Source organism: Dromiciops gliroides, chromosome 5 (assembly GCF_019393635.1).
Source record: "Dromiciops gliroides isolate mDroGli1 chromosome 5, mDroGli1.pri, whole genome shotgun sequence".
Lineage (NCBI taxonomy): Eukaryota > Metazoa > Chordata > Mammalia > Microbiotheria > Microbiotheriidae > Dromiciops > Dromiciops gliroides.
The window spans coordinates 33,750,280-33,771,287 of record NC_057865.1 but is presented as its reverse complement, the minus strand read 5'-3'; the positions used below and the strand labels follow the sequence as shown (position 1 = coordinate 33,771,287).

Here is a 21,008-nt window from a genome sequence, read left to right as displayed (position 1 = left end):
TCCGGAATAAGTGTTTTTATTTTATTGGTGAGAGAGAGAGAGATTAAAGGTGTTGCTTGAGAGCATAGCTTTTAAAGCAACACTCCTTTCTCTTCATTAGAATTGTTTGTTTCTCCAGAATTTCATTTTCGAGAGCTACCCATTCTCTTCTAGGCTAAATTCACCCAAACTCATAGTTCCAAGGGACTCATGATGGAAAATGCTCTCCAAATCCAAGAAAATTAAAAAAAAAAAGAACTGTGGAGTCTGGATGCAGATTGAACCATACTATTTCTATTGTTGTTGTTTTTCTTTTTTGAGGTTTTTCCTTTTTGCTCTGATTCTTTTTTCATAGCATGACTAATGAAGAAATATGTTTAATGTGATTGTACATATATAACCTATATTAGATTGCTTGCTGTCTTGGGGAGGGGAAGGGAGGGGAGGGAAGGGAGGGAAGGAGAAAAATTTGAAACTAGAAATCTTATAAAAACAAATGTTGAAAAATATCTCTACACATAACTGGAAAATAATAAACTACTTTTATGGGGAAAAAATGCACCTGAACTCACTGAAATGTTTTCCCAAAATTTAAGATGCATGTCAGACTGTGTGCAGATGTCTTCTCCTTCTCTGTTACAAATTCAAAGATGTTCCCATCATCACCACCCACCAACCAGTTTTCCTGATTGGTGAAGATGAGTCCTTCACCTTTTGGGTATGGGAGGGTAGAAATCACAAGATAGGATGCAAATTTGCATCAACATTTTTTTAAAGCTAGTATACATTTCTTTTGTATTAGGGATTCCAGACCCGAAAAAACAGGCCTCTCATTCATAAAAAAGGTACTACATTTGGAATCTGAAGACCTGGCTTGAAACTCTGTCGTATTTTAATGAAAAGGTAAAGTAGAAAATGTTTAGTAGTTCCACTTTGGGCAGAAAGTTTCAGTAGACATCTAAGATAATTGAAATTATTCATCACTACCATGCCATATCTCCATGTCAGTTATCTAACGCTTCCTAAAGGCCTCATCTTTTTTCTCATTCTCTTTTAGATGGTCTGTAGTATTCCTATGATAGAATCACTTCTGCTTCTGTCTCACTTTGTCTTTGCCCAGAAAGTCTCCCCTATCACACCTATCAACAAACATTTATTAAGTGTTCTCCATGTGCCAGGCACTATGCTAAGTACTACAAAGATACCAAAAAAAAGCAAGAATAGTTCCTGCTCTCAAGAAATTTATGTTTTAGTGGAGGAGACTATATATATGACTATGTACATATAGAGAACAGGCAGGTTAACCTTAGAGATGATGGCACTAGCCCCTGAGGACTGCCAGCAAAGGCCTCCTAAATAAGTGGCATTGATCTAAGTCTTAACAACAAACTTAACAGTATTATAATAATTCAGGCAAAAGGGGATGAGGGTCTGAATTAGGATGGTAGCTGTGAACGTAGAGAGGAGACATTTGGGGAAAATATTGTAGAAAAACAAACTACAAAGATATGGCAACTGTTTGAATGTGGGGGATGAGCAAGAGAGAGGTCTCTCCAAGGCTTCAGGAATATTTGGAAGGATGATGTTCACTGCAGTAGTAATGGGGAAATCAGAAGAGAGAAGGGTTTGGGGGAAAAATAAGTTCCGTTTGGACAAATTGATTTTGAAAAGTCTACTGTAGGGACAGCTAAGTGGCACAGCGGTTAGAGCACTTGCCCTAGAAGGACCTGCGTTCAAATCCAGCCTCACTCACTTATTAGCTATGTGACCCTGGGCAAGTCACTTAACTCTGACTGCAAAAAAAGAAGGAAGAGAGGAAGGGAGGGAGGAAGGGAGGAAGGAAGGAAGGAAGGAAGGAAAGAGGAAGAAGGGGGGAAGGAAGGAAGGAAGGAAGGAAGGAAGGAAGGAAGGAAGGAAGGAAGGAAGGAAGGAAGGAAGGAAGGAAGGAAGGAAGGAAGGAGGGAGGGAGGGAGGGAGGGAGGGAGGGAGGGAGGGAGGGAGGGAGGGAGGGAGGGAGGGAAGGAAGGAAGGAAGGAAGGAAGGAAGGAAGGAAGGAAGGAAGGAAGGAAGGAAGGAAGGAAGGAAGGAAGGAAGGAAGGAAGGAAGGAAGGAAAGTCTACTGTACATCACATTTAAAATGTCCAACAGGGTATTGGTGATGGAGAACTGGAGCTCAGGAAAGAGACTAGGGTCAGATAAATAAATATGGTAATCATCCTCTTAGAGATAATTGAAGCCATGGAAGTTGCTGAGACCAAAAAAGAGACTATAGAGGGGAAAAAAAGATAGAGAACAAACACTTGTGACACACCCACAGTTAGTGGGACTGACAGATGAAAATTCATCAAAAGACTGGCAGTCAAATAGGTAAGAGGAAAACCAAGACAGGAAAAATGAAGATGGAAACCAATACTAGATCTATAACACAAAGAAATCAAAGAAAGATGAAAATGATCCATATGTACAAAAATTATAACAGCTCTTTTAGTTATATCAAAGGACTGGAAACTAAGAGAAGTACCCATCAACTGTGGAATGACCAGACAAATTATGGTATGCGAATGTAATAAAAAAGCACTGTAAGAAATAATGAAAGGGGGGGCGGCTAGGTGGCGCAGTGGATAAAGCACCGGCCCTGGATTCAGGAGTACCTGAGTTCAAATCCGGCCTCAGACACTTGACACTTACTAGCTGTGTGACCCTGGGCAAGTCACTTAACCCCCATTGCCCAGCAAAAAAAAAAAAAAAAAGAAAAAAAAAGAAATAATGAAAGGGCTGGTTTCAGAGAAGCCTGGAAGATTTGTATGATGCAGAGTGAAGTAAAGAAAAGCAGGGTTTTTAAAAAATAATAAACATTTTTATTTAAAGTTTTGAGTTCCAAATTCTATCCCTCCCTCCCATTCCCACCCCCCCCAACCCCAGGTGATAAGCAACAGATATAGGTTATACATGTACAATTATGTAAAACATTACCATATTAGTTATTTTGTATAAGAAAACTTGAATAAAAGAAAAAATGAAAGTGAAAAATAGTATGCTTCAGTCTGTGTTCAGTCAATATCAGTTCTTTCTTTAGAGGTAGATAGTATGTTTTATCATTACTCCTTTGGGATTGTCTTGGATCATTGTATTGCTGAGAATAGTTAAGTCATTCACAGTTCTTTATCAAACAATATTGCTGTCAATATGTGCAACGTTCTCCTGGTTCTGCTCACTTCACTATATACATCAGTTCACATAAGTCTTTCTAGGCCTTTCTGAAATCATCCTACTTGTCATTTCTTATAGCATAATAATATTTCATCACCATCATATACCACAGCTTGTTTAGCCATTCCCTAATTGATGGGCATTTCTTTTATTTTTCTTAGCCACCTCCTGGGATCCTCCTGAGTCCAGGGTGCATGCTTTGTCCACTGTGTCACCTAGCTGCCCCATGATGACATTTTTAGGGTTAAATTGAGGGGTCAGGGGAATGCACTGGGGGGAGGTGGAAGGGCAGAGGTGAAATCCCACATGAAAGAAATAGGAAAGGGTTTATGGAGTGGGAGAAGAGATGGGGGAGGAGCAGGGCAGTAGGATTAACACACACACACACACACACACACATACACACCCAATTGGGTGGAATAATCTATTTTATCCTGCAGGAAAATAGGAGGGGAAGGGGATCACGAGGAAGGGGCAAAAGAAGGGAGGGCAGATTGGGGGAGGGGACAGACAGAAGCAAATCCCTTTTGAAGGGGGATAGGGTGGAAGAAGATAGATAATAGAGTAAATATCATGGGGAAGGGAATAGGATGGAGAAAACAGTTAACAATAGTAATCATGAAAAAGAGAAAAAGGAGGGAAATTGTACAAAAAATATTTATAGCAACTCTTTGTGGTGGCTAAGAATTGGGAATCAAGGGAATGCCCATCAATTGGGGAATGACTGAAGAAGCTGTGGTATATGATTGTGGTGGAATGGCATTGTGCTATAGGAAATGACAAACAGAATGATCCCAGCAGAACTGGGAGGACATTGTGCATAGTGACAGCAGTATTGTTCGATGAGCAATTGTGAATGACTTGACTACTCTCAGCAAAACAACGATCCAAGACAATCCCAAGGGACTAATGATGAAGCATACTATCCACCCCCATAGAAAGAACTGATAAAAAAGAGCACCTGTGTATTGTACATATATAACCTGGTTGATGTCTTGTGGCAGAGGGGTGGAAAGGGAGGGAGGGAGAAAAATTTGGAACTCTAAATCTTATGAAAATGAATGTTGAAAACTACCCTGACATGTAACTGGAAAAAATAAACTAAATGTTTGTTACAATTCTTAGCCACCTCAAGCTGCTATAAATATATTGTATAACTAGGTCTTTTAAGGAGAAGTAGTATTACAATTTATACAAAAACAACATTATAAAGAAAAACAATTTTGAAAGACATAAGAACTATGGTCAATGCAATGACTAATCTTGTGATAAGGATGTTACCCCATCCCTTGATAGAGAGGTAAGGTACTCAAGATACAGGATGACAAATTGGACAAGGGCAATGTGGGAATATGTTTTGATTGACTACATATTTATTACAAGGCTTTTGCTTTCTCTCTCTCTCTCTCTTTTTCCAATTTGGGGGCGGGTGGAAAGGAGTAATAGGATAGCACCCTCTCCCCAGCCCTGAAAAGAGAAAAGCGAGGCACTGAAGCATTTTTTGAATGTACAGAAGAGGACAGACAAAATCACATTGCTGCAGGGCAACTTAAAAATTATGTGTTGAATTAACTATTAAAAAGAGAAGAAAGCTGTATATAACATATGTGAAGTCTGACAGAATCTTTTTCTTGTTCTATATGGAATCACCCATTTTATTTGGTATTTGTTAAGTTTGGAATAGAAGACATATACATTTTTAAGAAGAAAACTAAGGCATAGGAAGAGACAGAAAGATAAATGATTATCATCAGATAAAGCACATTCAGAGTTCTTGAAATGATAGTAGAATACTTACAGGTGATGGCAAGGTCAAATGTAGGGCCACCCCTTTGCTAACGTGAAATGGAAGAGCAGTTCATGGAACTTGACCTGATTGAAGAGCTGGGAACTTTAAGATGAAAGTGGGAGATTTAAGATGAAAGCAAGTTTATTCATTATGGAGTAGGTGTTACAGAGGAAAGAAAGAAAGGTGGACAGATCTAGAGAGGATATTGGAAGGTAGAGTTGAAGGGGATAGAAACAAGGAATAGGACAAGTGATGTTAAGGGAAGGATTGGTTCTTCTGTAGCCAGGGGTTCAATATAGAGATGGAGAGAGTGGAAGAACCTGAAAGTATATTAACCTTTGGGGAATAAATCCACAGAATGTAATAGTGAATTTAACTTCATAATAAGCAATATTACTCTTCCCCCAGCCCATTACTTATTCCCTCTTACCTGTTTCCTCTTGAATATCCATCCAGAGACATAATTCAGTCAAGGGTCTCATTCCACCGACTCAGGGATTACTATGAAGTCAAATTTGCCTCCTTGTATTACAAGCTCTAATTCATCTTTCTTATTTTACATACTTTTCTACAGATATCTGTGACCATTGTTTTTGTTGTTTTGTCTTCTATGAATTTTCTGTTATCTTTAGTTCTAATCTTCCTATGTCAGAGTTATGTACAATAACTAGCTTGGGGAGTATATCTAAGTCATTTTCTTCCTCTACTTTATTTTTTAATTTAAAGACATTTTCATTTAGACTTGAAAAATATTTGGCAATTAACATTTCTATCATTACTAAGTGCATTGTGATTGTCATTTGTATATTTTAAGCTGTGCCTAAGCTGAGAAGCAGCATGGAGCATTGGATAGAGAGCTGGTGTCAAAGTTAGTGGAACCTGGGTTCAAGTTCTGCCCCTGGCTGTACTCTAGGGCAAGGGCCAATGGGAATGTTTCCCATGGGTGTGCTGGTACCCTCCTTACCCCTTCATGCAGGGTTCTGGCCTTGAGAATTTCTTGGTCATATCTAAGACAAATGCCTCGAAAACACAGTAGACCTCTTTATTGTTGTTATCAGATTGATAAACAGGTGCTTCATTACTGGTGATTTGACACCCCTGTGGAGGCACACCATTAATCTTTAGAAGGCATTCTTGCCAGTTGGGTTCTTTCCACCACTCACATGGCCACTACATTATTTTATTTCATCCTCTCATTCCAAGAAACCCAGAATATTGCAAAAGCTTCCTAATTCAGGAGACCTAAGCCTTTTTGTGTCATGGATTTCTTTGGCAGACCAGTAAAACCTGCTGATTTTGTCTCAAATGATGATTTTAAATAATCAAAGGAATTTTTTTTTAATTTTGAGTTACATGCTCTCCCTGAAATCTATCCATGAGGATAGCTTTGCAAAGAGGAAAAGGTGTCAAATTTACTAAGCTATATATAGAAAGGAAGTAGAAATCAGAGGAGCCAGGTGAAAAACAATATATAAGCTGAATTGTGATTATTTCCACTTCTCTAAAATTGAAGATGGAATACTAAAGGTGCTTGTCACTGGATAATACTCATCCCAGACAAGTCATCTGTATGACTGTATGGGCTTATATTAGGAAAGGTGTTTACAGAGGAGAGGTGACCTTAGGAAGTTAGTGGTCACAAATGAATGAGGAAGGAATACCTGGGAGGATAGAAGTAAAAATCGTAGCTGTGGTAAGATTCCAGATGGAAAGATTGTGGTTCTCTAATTGTTTTAGTTGTCTGAGACTTGCCTCACTTAGTTGAGAGCATTCAGTACATATATTTTTTTCAAACATATTGTGTAAGTAAAATACATTCATATTAAGCACATATATATATACATATATATGTAATGAATAAAACCTTATTTAATGAAAAGGGCTCCAATATTAACAGCTCATAAATTTAAATATCTATTGAGTTACTTGTGAGGATTTTTTCCAAACATCTTCACATTTACTTTTCAGAAATTGCTGATGGTGTTTGCATTGACAAAACTAATCTGACACACCCAACTTCCTGATTCTTGGTGGAGCCCAAAATGCATTATCATGACTAATATGTTTCATATTAAAATAATTCCAGAATAGTCAAAATCCTATAGGTTTGGTTTACCTATGATAAAGCAAACATCTAGGAATAAGACAACTTTAGAATTCAAATTTTTTTTTTCTTATGGTGGCATTAGAGATATATTCAACAAATATCGCTGCTAGAAATAGTTAGTAGCCACACATACATTCACTACTCACACAGACACATCTTTGCTGGGGCCCTTCTTTCTCCCCTAAACTATTACAATGGACTGCAAACTGCCCCAAATCTCTCTCTGTTCTAATTGATAATCCAATTGCCAGGGTGGTTCCTAGGATAAATATAAGGTGGCTTTTAAAGCACTTTAAAATCAGGCCCCAACCTCTTTCTAACCGCATTCCCACGATCTACAGTCCAGCCAAACTGTAATATCTCCCATCTCCATGCTGTTGTACCAGGTATCTCCCACACTGGGAATGACCTTCCTTCTCATATCTGCATTGTAGAATCCCTCTCTTCCTTCTGAACTTAGTTTAAGCATGATTTTCTACAAGAAGAATCTGATTTCCAGACTTTAATGGCCAATACCCACTTTCCTTACTTGAAATTGATCTTTATTCTATATGTATGTATACATGTTCATATTGTCCTGCCCAATAGAATGAAAGCTCCTCAAAAGTAGGAACTGTTGGGGCAGCTAGGTGGTGCAGTGGATAGAGCACCAGCCCTGGAGTCAGGAGTACCTGAGTTCAAATCTGGCCTGAGACACTTAATACTTACTAGCTGTGTGACCCTGGGTAAGTCACTTAACCCCAATTGCCTCACTAAAAAAAAAAAAGTAGGAACTGTTTCATACTTTGTCTCTGTATCCACAGCACTTAATATAGCCCCTAGCCCATGTTAGAGGCTTCCTAAATGCTTCTTGGTTGACTGCTCTAGATATTATTCATATCTAGGAGACTTTTGATAGACATTTGAGTCAATAAACAGAGCCATAAAACAGAAAAGCAGTATTTATTCCGATAAAAGTAATTTCCTGACAATCCAGCTGATGTTACAAAATTCTTTTTTATTTATTTTTTTTCTCTGCTTTCCATCTCACTGCTCATCAAGTTCTTGTACCACAAGTTGCCAAAAACAATCTTGCTACAACAGTCGTAGGCATATTTAGGCTGGAGAAGACTGGGGGATATATGATAGCTAACTTCAAATATCTGATGGTCTGTCAAGTGAAGGAGAGCTTAGATTTGTTTCCTTTGGCCTCTGGAGGAGGAGCCAGCAGTGATGAATCCATGTTGCAAAGAGGCTAATTTAGGTTCAAGGTCAGGAAGCACTGTTTAAAGATGAGAGCCACTTGATGGAATGAATGGAATGGGGTTTTTCTGAGAGGCTGTGAGTGCATTCCTACCATCAGAGGTCTTCAAGCAAAGGCTGGCCAGTCCTTTATCAGATGTTACAGTTGTGGCTGGACTGAAGTCCTTCCAACTTTCAAATTTGGTGATTCTGTGATACGCCAAGACCCTTTTCTGATCTCCTTGTCATTGTGTTCCTCCACCCCTATTCTATATAAGGATAGGGAGTAGACTTGGGATTTTACTGATAAAGGGGACGTTGGATAAGGGAACTCCCTCTATCAACATAGGTTAGCACCTTCTCAATAACTTATTAACTCTTTTTTTTTTCTTCTCAATAACTTATTAAGAGAGCAGCCTGAAGCGCTGAAAGATTATGATCTGCTGAGTGTCACACAGCCAATGTGAGAGGCCAGCTTGAACCCCAAGTATTCCTGGCTTAATTCACACTAGCCTTCCTCCACACCTGCTCTTTCTGCCTTTCTTGAATTCTCATGCATTACTCCCCTCCATTCACTCCAAGCATACTGTCCTACTTTCTGTTGTTCACACAACTCTCCAGCTCCAATCTCCCTGCCATTTCCTAGCTATCACTCTTGAATGAAATGCTCTCCCTCTTGCAATCCTCAATGTTCAAGATAAGTTAAATCACCGTCTTCTACCAGAAGATTTTCCTAGTCTCCACCCATCCTTACAACCACCTCCTCCCAAATCCCCATACTGGTAGTGGCTTCTCTCCTAAAAGTACTTTGTATTAAGTGCCTCTTTGTACACCCATTTGTATCTTGTGTTAGTGACACAAAGAAAGGTAAAAACAGTCCTTGGCCTCAAGGAGTTTACATTTGAATGGGGGAGACAGCATGTAAATAGCTAGGTGAACAGAGCTCTAGACTTGTATTCAAGAGGCTTTGAGTAAGAATGCTGCCTGAGGTACTTACTAGCTGTGTGATGCTGAGCAAGTCACTTAACCTCAATTCCCTTAGTTTCCTCATCTATGAAATGGGGATAATGATAGCATCTACCTCCCAGGATTGTTGCAAGGAAGAAATGAGAGAATATTTGGAACAGCCACTGCACACCTTAGAATGTAAGATCGATGAACCAAGGTAAGCTGGATGTGGTCAGACAAGTGACAGAAAGTTTAAACACCAACATCTTGGATATCAGTGAACTTAAATGGACAGGGATGCATGAATTTATTTCTGGTGATCTTTACATATACTACTTTGAGCAAGAATCTCTTAGAAGAAATGGAGTAGCCTTCATAATCCATAAGAGTGAGAAGAGTAGTACTGGGATATAATCTCAAAAAAAAGACAGAATAGTATCTGTTCAAATCTAAGGCAGAGTGTTCAACATCACAGTAATACAAATTTAAACTTCAACCAATAATGCTGAAGAAGCCAAAGATCAGTTCTATGACAACCTACAACATCTCAAAAAAAAAAGTCACATTCATCACAGGGAATTAGAATGCTAAAGTAGGAACTAAAAAGATAATTGGAATGGGCAAATTTGGCCTTGGAGTACAAATAAAACAGGAAATAAAGTTTTATCAAGATAACTAACTGGTCATAGTGAATACTCTTTTTCAACAACCCAAAAGGTGACTCAACACATGGATACTGTCATAGGGGAAATCGTTGGGGTGGGGGGGGGCGGTCCTTAGGTATTTCTCTATAAAGAATTATATCTTCTCCCACACAAATCCAATTAGAATCATCTTTTATTTCAGTGCTAGAGAAAGGAAACCTCAAGAGGAGTCTCAAGGGGACATAGTTCCAGAGACATGGTTCTCTGAGATACCCATCTCCCTGAACAGGAAAAAGGCAAAAACTTTTATAGATGGCAGTTGGGGTGATCACCACCTGACAATGGAAAGTTCCTTTGGGGGTGGGGGAAGACTTGGGTGAGGAGGTAATCCTGACTTCTGGAGTTATCTCTGTCCCCTGGCTCCCATCAGGCAGCAGCCACACCTAATGGGATTATTTCCCCAAGGGGTGGGGGAGACTGGAATGAAGAGTGGTGCTCCTGGAGTTAACTCAGTCCTGAACAGGGTGCCAATTATCAACTTTGCTTCTTTAGGTGTATCCCTCTTTTCTAGGAGAGTTACCCCAGACCTGTGTCCTTTAGTTCTGCTGGCCAGTCTAAACTTTAATAGTCCTAACCCCATAACAGCTATCATCAAATGATCAATATCAGATTCAGATTGATTATGTACTTTGCAGCCAAAAGCGGAGAAACTCTATACCGTGTAGTTCACATCGTGATCCTCCTATTGCAGAACTCAAACTTAAATTGAAGAACGTAGAGAAAATTATCAGACCATATAGGTATGACCTAAATAACATCCTTTATGAATACACAGTGGAAGTGATGAAGAGATTTAAGGGATTAGATGTGGTAGATAGAATACCTGGGGGCAGGTTGGTACTTCAGTGGATAAAGCACCAGCCCTGGATTCAGGAGGAAATGAGTTCAAATCCAGCCTCAGACACTTGACACTTACTAGCTGTGTGACCCTGGGAAAGTCATTTCACCCTCATTGACCCGAAGAAGAAGAAGAAGAAGAAGAAGAAGAAGAAGAAGAAGAAGAAGAAGAAGAAGAAGAAGAAGAAGAAGAAGAAGGCAAGAAAATTAGAGATATCAAGGAAACATTTCATGCCAAAATGGGCATAATGAAAGAAAAAAAAATGTAGGGACTTAAAAGAAGAAGAATAGATTAAGAAGTGGCAAGAATATACAGAAGAATTATACGAGAAAAATCTTAACATCACCGATAACCACAATGGTGTGTGTGGTTACTGATCTAGAGCCAGACATCCTGGAGAATGAAGTCAAGAGAGCCTTAGGAAGCATTGCTAACAATAAGGCTAGTGGGGATGATGGAATTTTTGCTATGTTATTTAAAATCCTAAAAGCTGTTAAACTGTGCAAAGGGAAACAGAAAATTAAGTGTTTCTAGAAGCTAGAAGTATCTGGATGATCTTTCCTTGTCCTCTTTCCTTCTTTCCCCATTCCCTCCCTAGCTAAAACTTGTAGAGGTAAGTCAACAGAACTATATTAGTTAAATACATATTGTATGTGAATGCTTTTAAACATTTCAAAATAAGCAAAAGATAATTGCCTCTCTTAGGTTCCTCCATGATACATACATTCAATCCTTCTTTCCAGATCTAACAGGATTTTTTGTTCTGTCCTTATATATATTCATTTATCCCAGTTACTAGTTAGGAGAACAGTTCAAACGTATAAAAGTATATCTGTATCACTTCTGATCTACACAGGAGCCACAGACCTGAGGCTTTGAAATGTTACCTGTAGTGGGTATCAGAATTTAGTCGATATACAATGTCTTGTGTCCTTTCTGTATATATACTTATTAATATCAGATCTTGAAACCACCTTGATAATTCATATATGGATATAAAAGGTTTATAGGATCAGTGGGTACTTTGTATTTAATGACAAAATTTGAATTCATTTTTTAAGAAGCTGTTAAAGCGATGTACTCAATATGCCAGCAAATTTGGAAAACTCAACAGTGGCCACTGGATTGGAAAAGATCCGTTTATGTCTCGAGAATGTTCAAATTACAAACAATTGTACTCAGTTCACATAGCAAGGTTGGGCTTAAGAGTCTTATAAGCTATGCTTTAGCAATATGTGAACTGGGAATTACCAAAAGAGCAGGCTGGTTTTCAAAGAGTCAAAGGAACTAGAGACCAAATTGCCAATATTCACTAAATTATGGAGAAAGTAAGGGAGTTCCAAAAAAGCATCTATGTCTGCTTTATTGATTACACTCAAGGCTTTGATTATGTGGATCACAATAAAATAGTTCTCAAAGAAATGAGAGTACCAGATCCTCTTACTTGTCTCCTGAGCAACATGTATGCAGGTCAAGAAACAACAGTTAGATTCAAATATGGAACAACTAATTGAAGACTGGGAAAGGAGTAGGACAAGACTGTATATTGACACTTTATTTATTTAATTTATATGCAAAGTACTTCATGGAACATTTCGGGCTAGATGAATCAAGTGCTGGAATCAAGGTTGCTGTGAGAAACATCAACAGTCTTAGATATGCAAATGATACTATTCTGAAGGCAGAAAGTGAAGAGAAATTAAGGTGGCTTAAAGCTTAACATTAAAAAAAAAACTAAGGGGGAGGGGCAGCTAGGTGGCACAGTGGATAGAGCACTGGCCCTGAAGTCAGGAGTACCTTGAGCTCAAATCCGGCCTCAGACACTTAACACTTACTAGCTGTGTGACCCCGGGCAAGTCACTTAACCCCAACTGCCTCACTAAAAAAATTAAAAAAAAAAAAAAACTAAGATCTTGGCAATTGGTCCCATCACTTACTGGCAAATAGAAGGAGAAGAAATGCAAGCAGTGTCAGATTTTATGTTCTTGGGTTCCAAGATCATGGTAGAACAGTGACTGCCTCCATAAAATTTAAAGATGTAAAAAAAATTTTTTTTAATTTGAATTAAAAAAAAAAAGAAATGAAAAGATGCTCCTTGTGGAAGGAAAGCTATGGCAAAATCTGGAACAGCATACTAAAAAGCAGAGACATCTCCTTGCTGACAAAGATCTGTGTTATTAAATTATTGGGGTGCTGTTTTAGCTAAATTATTAGGGGCCAGAACGGCTTTTTCTAAAATGTTGCTACTTATAAATTAATGGCTATTGCACCTGTTTAGTCAGTAAGCATTTATTATTAAAGTATATTAAATATTAGTAAAGAATATTGACGGCCCCCCAGCACGATATTGTCTCTAAGAGAGCACATGGCCCCAAGCAGAGTTCAGAAGCCATACATTACCTACTCCAGCCAACGGAGGGCATAGGCAAATTCAGATAGGTGTAGTTTAATACCATGGAGTCAATCTCAGTTTCTAAGGATCCACCCTTGGGGCTCCTGGGCTGGTCCTAAAAGAAAATGGCTAAAGTTTCTAAGAACTACACTTTTGAATGGGGGTGAGAAAGTCCAATATGAGACAGGGACTAAAACTGGGCTCCTGGGCGCCCCACCCCGCACCCCCGCCAAGAAATCCATTATTAATCATTATTTTCCAGGGCCGCTAGCTGCCACAGTGGATAAAGCACTGGCCCTGGATTCAGGAGGACCTGAGTTCAAATCCAGGCTCAGATACTTGACACTTACTAGCTGTGTGACCCTGGGCAAGTCACTTAACCCGCATTGCCCCCCCCAAATTATTATTATTATTATTATTATTATTATTTTCTCACAGATCCAAATATCAAAGCTATGGTTTTTCCAGTAGTAACATATGACTGTGAGAGTTAGACTAAAAGGAAAACTGAGTGCTGCATAATTGATGCCTTGGAATTGTGGTGCTAGAGAAGACTTTTGAGAGTCCCTTGGACTACAAGGAGATCAAATCAATCACTAAAGAAATTAATTCAGGCTATTCATTGGAAGGTCAAGTACCAAAGCAGAAGTTTAAATACTTTGGCCACATAATGAAAAGACAGGACTCACTGGAAAAGACCCTGATGTTGGGGAAAATTGAAGGAAAAAGGAGAAGGGAACAGGAAAAGATGAGAAGGACTGATTTCTGTTGTCATGAAAACAACAAACATAAACTTGGACAGACTTTGAAAGATAGTGAAGGATAGAAGGGCCTGGCATGCTATGGTCCACGGTATTGTGAAGAGTCAGACAAGATTGAATGATGGAACAACTACCTTGTAACCTTCAAGAACATTATATAAACTCTAGCTATTACTCTTTTCTTGTAGTAGTAATTGTGGTAGATGATGACACAAGATAAATAAATAGATGGGGGCTAATCTGAGAGATGAAGGCAGCAGCAGGGAGTCAGAGAAGGCTCTGACAAAAGGTGGGATTTGAACTGAGTCTTGAAGGAAGCCAGAGAAACTAAGAATCAAAAGTAAGCAGGCATATATCGGATTGCCTGCTGTCTGGGGGGGGAGGGGGGGAGGGAGGGAGAGGGGTCTGGAATTGTAAAGCTTGTGTGAACGGGGGTTGGGAGCTATCTTTACATGTAACGGAAAAAATAAAATACCTTATACATAAAAAAAAAAAAGTAAGCAGGCAGATCGGTAGATGGAAATGCATGGAGACAGGTAGAGTATCATTCGAACAAGGAACAAGTAGGCCTTTAAGGCTAGATCATATAGTACATGTAGGTCCAATAGAATGTAAGACAATAGGAAAAGTAGGAAAAGGCCAGGTTATGAAGAGTTGTGTTTTGGGGGTTATTTGGGGGGGGGGGAGCAATGAGGGTTAAGTGACTTGCCCAAGGTCACACAGCTAGTAAGTGTTAAGTGTCTGAGGCTGGATTTGAACTCAGGTCCTCCTGAATCCAGGGCCTGCGCTTTATCTACTGCACCACTTAGCTGCCCCCTGTTATGAAGAGTTTTAAATGTCGAATAGAATTTATATTTGATCCTGCAGGATCAAAGGAGTCAACAGAAGTTGAAGATGTTTAAAAAAATCACTTTGGCAGCTGAATGGAGGCTGAGAGTGGTGAGTGGCAGGGAGACCAATTTAGAAGGCTATTGCAATAGTCAGAAAAGGGGTGGTGATAAATTAGAGTGGAAGCTAAGTGGACACATATTACACATACATATGTATGTACACACACATACCTATGTCAGATTTGAGTTGTCTTGGAGGAAACCAGAAACGTTGAATATGTATGTATAAGAGACATGTTACAAAGGTAGAAAAAGAAATGGCTAAAGAACGTGTGTGTGTCTCAGGCTTGGGGTGGAGAGGTACTGCCTGGGAAGGTAATTACATGCATATAGTCTATCCTCTTGGCTAAGCAGAATCCTCATCCCCTTCCCGAGCAGTGGGTGGAGATCTCTCCCTCCTCCCATATTCCTGGAGCGCTCTCTGCGATCGATCCCCCCCTTGGGCTCAGTCCAAGGCCATCCCCCGGGGAGAAGGAAAGCTCCGGGAAGTCAGGACCGGTCAACCCCGCTCTCTGGGCAGCCTAGTGGACCTAGAGCCGGAGCAGCTGAGTTAGAATCCGTCGTCAGGCACTTGGCCGCTGGGTGACCCCGGCCAGGACACTGCACTGTTCCCAGCCTCAGTTTCCCCATCTGTAAAGTGGTGCTAACCACGGCACCGGCATGAAGCGCTTGGAACACCTTCATGCGCAGCGTGACTGACAGCTGTTATGGTTATCATTGCGGAAGGGTCTGGGCCGCCGCGGCCGCGGGTGTCCGCGGGGCTCCTGCCGCCCCCACAGATTGCACCCCGCGGTGCCCCGGCCTCGCTCAGCCGCCCTTTCCCTCCAGCGCAGGTCCGAGGCTGCGCCCGAGGGGAAAGCGTGGGCGGCGGTGCTCCGCGCGGGGCAGCCCGTGCGGGCCAGGACCCCGCAGTTCCAAAGTTCCGGCCCCAGCGGCAGCAAAGCCCAGCAGGGGGAAGGGAGGAAAGCCGGGGAGAGCCCGACTGCGTAGAGAGAGGGGCGGGGCCGAGGCTAGCCGAAGGGAGGGGCCGGAGGCGTTGGCCGGGCCCGCGGACAGGAAGTGACGTTGAACGACTCGCGCTACGTGCGCGGACGTGGCGGCGGCGGCGGGGTCGGCGCCGGGGGGCGGAAGTGGCGGCCGCACTGGGGTTGGTGTTTGTGTTTTGGTTTCGGAAGGCGCCCGGCGGCTGAGCCCGAGGGAGCCGGAGGAGGAAGGGGCGGAGGAGGAAGCGGCGGCGGCGGCGGCCGTGGACGCCCGGCTCCAGCCGAGGGGGAGGAGCGGCGGGAGGCGGAGACGGAGCCCGACAGGGGCGGCCCCAGCGGCGCGAGCCCTGCACCGGCCAGTCTGAGGGAGGGGAGCGGCGCGAGGAGGCGCAGCCAGGCCGCGGAGCAGACGCCGGGCCCGGGCCTCGTCCTTGAGGAGTAGCCGGCCCCGCCGCACCAGGTAACGAGCGGAGCCGCGCCGCCTTGAGCTGGTCGCGGGCCCCAGGCCCGGCCCGGCCGGTGTCCCTGCTCCCGGCCCAAGATGGCGGCCCGGGGCCCTCCCCGGCCCCGGGCAGCCGGTCCAGGTCGGGGAGGGCTCGCTGGGCCGGCCGAACCGCTCCGGGGTCGGCCCCGAGTCTCCGACCGAGCATCGTCGTCCACCTGTTGGGCTTCCCTTTGGGCTGATGCGGGGTGCTGCGGGCCCCTCCTGAGGGGCAGGACGCAGCGAGGCTTCAGCCTGACCCCATGTGGACCCCGGGGGCCGCCAGGCATTTGTAGCGCCCCGGGCAGGCTCCGGGCGACACTCCGAACCTCCCCGGGCCTCAGTTTCTTGCTCTGCAAAATGAGGGGGTCGGACTAAATGATCTTCTCAAGGTCCTGGGATGGGATTTGGTGGAAAGTCTATGCAGAGCCACTGTCGGGGAGGAGGGGACTTAGCAGAAAATGGGGTGTTGTCTGTTGTGCAAAAAGCTTATTTTATACGGTAATCCCTGTTGTCTTTTAAAATACTGTAATCTTCAACTCGGTTTTCTCTCCAGACCCTCAGTAGGCGAGTTACCTGTCTGCTCGCAGATGAAATGTTGACCCTACACTCCTTCCAAAAATTTTTTTTTAAAAAGACTGTTGTGTTAAAGAAATTATAGATAAGGTTTCCAACTTCTGTTTTTGAGAATAAAATGAGGTAATATTTGTAAAGTGCTTTGCAAACCTTAAAGTGCTATATCATTGTTAGCTCTTATTATGTGAGCCAAAAAATAAGCAATTTTTACTTTGCCTTTATTTTTAGTGCTTTGGAATTGCTTTTATTTATTTTTACTTATTTATTTATTTATTTTGGAATTGTTTTTAAAGCCTGTTGGAATAGGGCCGGGAGTAAATGCCTTTGATAAGTTATCATCCACTTAACTATCTTTTGCATTCTTAAAATAGAATGATAAATAATTTAAATATTCTATTAAAGGTGAGTGGTGTGATGTAGTGTAAATATGAAGACTTGATAGCCTATCTTTATTCTTTTTACTTAATCTTGTCTGACCACCCAACTAAATCGAATTAAACTTTTTTGTTAACTAGAAAACAACATAGTTTAAATACCATAAAAGTCACAAAATGAAATGCAAACCTCACAATTTTGGTAAATAGAATGCCTTTGAAGTAGTCTGTCAGCAAGCATTGAGGCCTCTAGGGGAAGTAATAGGATTTTGACTAAAGAAGCCATGCGTTCAAATCCTATCTCAGCAAGTGGAGAATTCTTTTATCCTCTCCAACTTCAGTTTACTTATCGGTAAAATGGGGGTGATAACACCTGTCTCTCAGAGTTTTTAGGATAAAATAAGATATTTATTTGTAAAGTGTTTTGCCAAAAAAGGTGCTATAGAAATGTTAGCTATTATTGTAAACCACTATTTCTTACTAGCAGCCTAAAGGGCCTTGATTAATTTTATGCAAGTGTGGCCTTATAGGAATTGCCACAGCTATTCATTCCACCATGAGCTGAGACTTTTTCTTTATCCCAGTTTAGCTTTGTATCTGACAATCAGCCAATAAACTAATTAAACACCTTATACACACATAGTAGGCAGTAAATGCTTGTTGACTTGAAGCATTTAACAAGTGCCTCTCTTTGCTAGGCACTGTATGCACATAGACAAAAAAGTTCCTTCCCCCTCAAAGAACTTACTGTTAGATAACTAACAAGTCTAAACATAACATCCTTGCTCAGTAATCTAATATGCAGTTTTATAAATCATACCACATCACACAACTAGGGAGTGTTTCAGTTGCCGTCATATCCTAGGTAGGTGTGTGAGTACATTTTAAGTCTACGAGGCATTGCATTGGTATTTAATCATTGTCCCTATCGTGTGGACACCTAGTAAGCTATTTTCCCATTAGTTAAGAATAGTTCTTGCAGGCAAATGTTTCCACATGTGTTTTATGGACTAAGAACAAGTTTTTGTTTAATCATTTCTGACTCTTCGGTACCCTGTATGGGGTTTAATTTGCAAAGATACTGGAGTGATTGGCCATTTCCCCATTTCCTTCTCCAGTGGATTAAGGCAAACAGGTTTGGTGACTTGCTCAGAGTCACACAGCCAGTGAAGGATTTGAACTCAGGTTTTCCTGACTCCGGGCCCTGCACTCTATACACTGAGCTTCCTGGCTGCCTTCTAAAAACAAGTTTTTTGGGGTTTTTTTTTTTCATCTTTTGAGATTGTATGTAAACTGGCTTATTTTAGTAGGAGTTAAATAATGCTTAAATGCAAGACCTACTAAAACAGTGGGTCAGAAATACCTTTGAAGGTATCTAAATTCATTGACTTCTTAAGTATACTATCTAGAGAAAAGTAAAGAGTCTGGGTTAAATTTGGAAGAAAAATTTTGGCTATTATCCTTAAATAAATTGTTCCCTAACTCTTCTCTTAAGAAATAGGTTGTTATGGAATAAAGGAGAAAAGAAATAGGATGGAGTAGTTTTTCTATCAGAATAATTTTCTTTAAACCACTCTACCAACTATATTCTTGGGTGATTTAAAACGTGTAAATTATATGCTTGTGTATATTGTGTTGTGCAAGATATTACTGAAGATATATCTACAGCTATATATCTGTGCAGCCAGAATGCATTTTCATAGCAATGAAATACTCTCACAATGGCACAGGGATGATTTTTGAAGATTGTGATCCCTAACTTTCTCAATTGTGGATTTAAAAATTAGTAAATTTTCTAAAAATAAATGAAAGTATATTTCCCAGAAAAATCACATATTTGTCATATAATAGAATTCCTATTGGATTTGATCTGTTTTGCTATTTTCTACATGTAATAACTTGATATTCATTATGCTTTTGTTTAACAGGTTATTGCCAGTAGAAAGAAAAATAGATACGTGCATCCTGGAAGTCTACCATTTAAGAACCTGAAATTGGGAACTTTATTCTAATTTGGACATGGCTAATCGAGGAGCAACAAGACCCAATGGGCCAAATACTGGGAACAAAATTTGCCAGTTCAAACTAGTACTTCTTGGCGAATCTGCTGTTGGAAAATCAAGTCTTGTACTTCGATTTGTGAAAGGCCAGTTTCATGAATTTCAAGAGAGTACCATTGGGGGTGAGAACACTTTTTTTCCCCTTCTGATTTTAACTTAATTCTTACACTGATTTGAATCATGTGTTTGTGATCTTTATTATTTATAATATTTATGTAGACTGTCTGACATCTTTCCTAAGTGTAAAATAATAGTACCTTCATTTATGAATGATGGGGGAGGTGGGGCAGCTAGATGGCGCAGTGGATAAAGCATGGCCCTGGATTCAGGAGGACCTGAGTTCAAATCCGGCCTTAGACACTTGACACTTACTAGCTGTGTGACCCTGGACAAGTCACTTAACCCCCATTGCCCCGGAAAACAACAACAAAATGAATGATAGGTGATGGAGGGAAAGAGAAAGAGGGAGAGTTTTCGGTGTCCTGCAAATGATTCAGTCACAGTTAGCCACTTACTGGTGACATTTCCATTAGATTTACCACCTGGAAGGGTACAAATGCTCTAATGTGCAGGATTGTTGATTTAGAACTAGAAAGAGTTTCAGAGGATATCATGTGCAGCTGTCCCCCAGGCTTTAGGAGATGAAGTGTAATTTACATGATGTTCTCCCGGTCAGAAGTTCAGAGGTGGAATTTGAGCTATCCTCTTCAGACTCCTCCCAAAATAACAGATTTCCATTTTATTTGGGCCTTAGCAGTGTGGTGTAGTGGGGAAAACACAAGACTTGGATGCTACAGACCTGCTTCATGGTTAACCCGATGACTGAAATTTCCTTAACTTTTCTGAGACTTTGCCCCTTTCTCTTAAATGCTTTTAGGTACTCCAGTTGGATAGCCATAAAAATCACTTCCAAAGCACCATTGAGCTGCCCTAGAAAGGAAAGTGGGCAAATCTGTGAGATGTCCAGTTAGTGGGGAGAATTTCTAATAGTAGCTGGACACTTCTTACCTGTACAGGATCCCAGAGGGTCACCCCAGGACATGATCCAACTCTGCTCTGAAATTTGATTTTTCAGTTAATGTTGTCTCTGGTTTTTTTAAAAAGATGTTTTGGAAATAAAATAACAATCTTTGTTCTTTGCCTGTACATTTTCTAATAGCAGCTGATCCTGACCTACACATTTGTCAGATAACTTCTTGGTCAACCAGTAAAAAAAAATTTTATTTCTTTAGGAACCGTTTTTTAAAAAAATATAAATTATCTGAATTTAATGTGAGTTAGCGCTATGTTAAAGTTTCTGTCTAAGATACAAATAGGACTGAATAATAAAGGTTTTAAAGCCCTAGTGTAGGGTCCTATCCCTCATCTCCCTCCCCTAATTTGCTGGCGGTGGTATGTTTCCAATAAGATAACAAACTTGTATATTTTCGTTTGAATATAACAACCATCACTTCCTCTCTCGAATTGTTTGTTTAATGTCACTAAATATTGTTTAAATTCCCATTTTAACATTCTGTCCTATGAGCTAGCTAACTTTCAGTGATGAATACTTGCTATAAAGATTTATATAGTTTCCTTAACATCTTCTATTTTACACAGTTCAAATCAATAAACAACACAAACTGACATTGAAATTCCTGTGCAGTGGGTGCTAGTCACTGTACTAGTAGTTATATGGTTACTATGAAGCAGCTA

General features: G+C 40.8%; 1 protein-coding gene across 1 annotated transcript in view; it reads left to right on the top strand.

Annotated features, from left to right (window-relative positions):
- The first annotated feature begins 16,145 nt into the window (after positions 1-16,145).
- The window catches only part of RAB5A (RAB5A, member RAS oncogene family), a 49,812-nt gene continuing 44,949 nt past the window's right edge, over positions 16,146-21,008 (top strand). The window contains exons 1-2 of the mRNA XM_043967159.1: positions 16,146-16,282; positions 19,182-19,435. Of these exons, the coding sequence (XP_043823094.1) occupies positions 19,273-19,435 (163 nt within the window). The 5' untranslated portion in view covers positions 16,146-16,282; positions 19,182-19,272. The remainder of the gene's footprint in view (positions 16,283-19,181; positions 19,436-21,008) is intronic.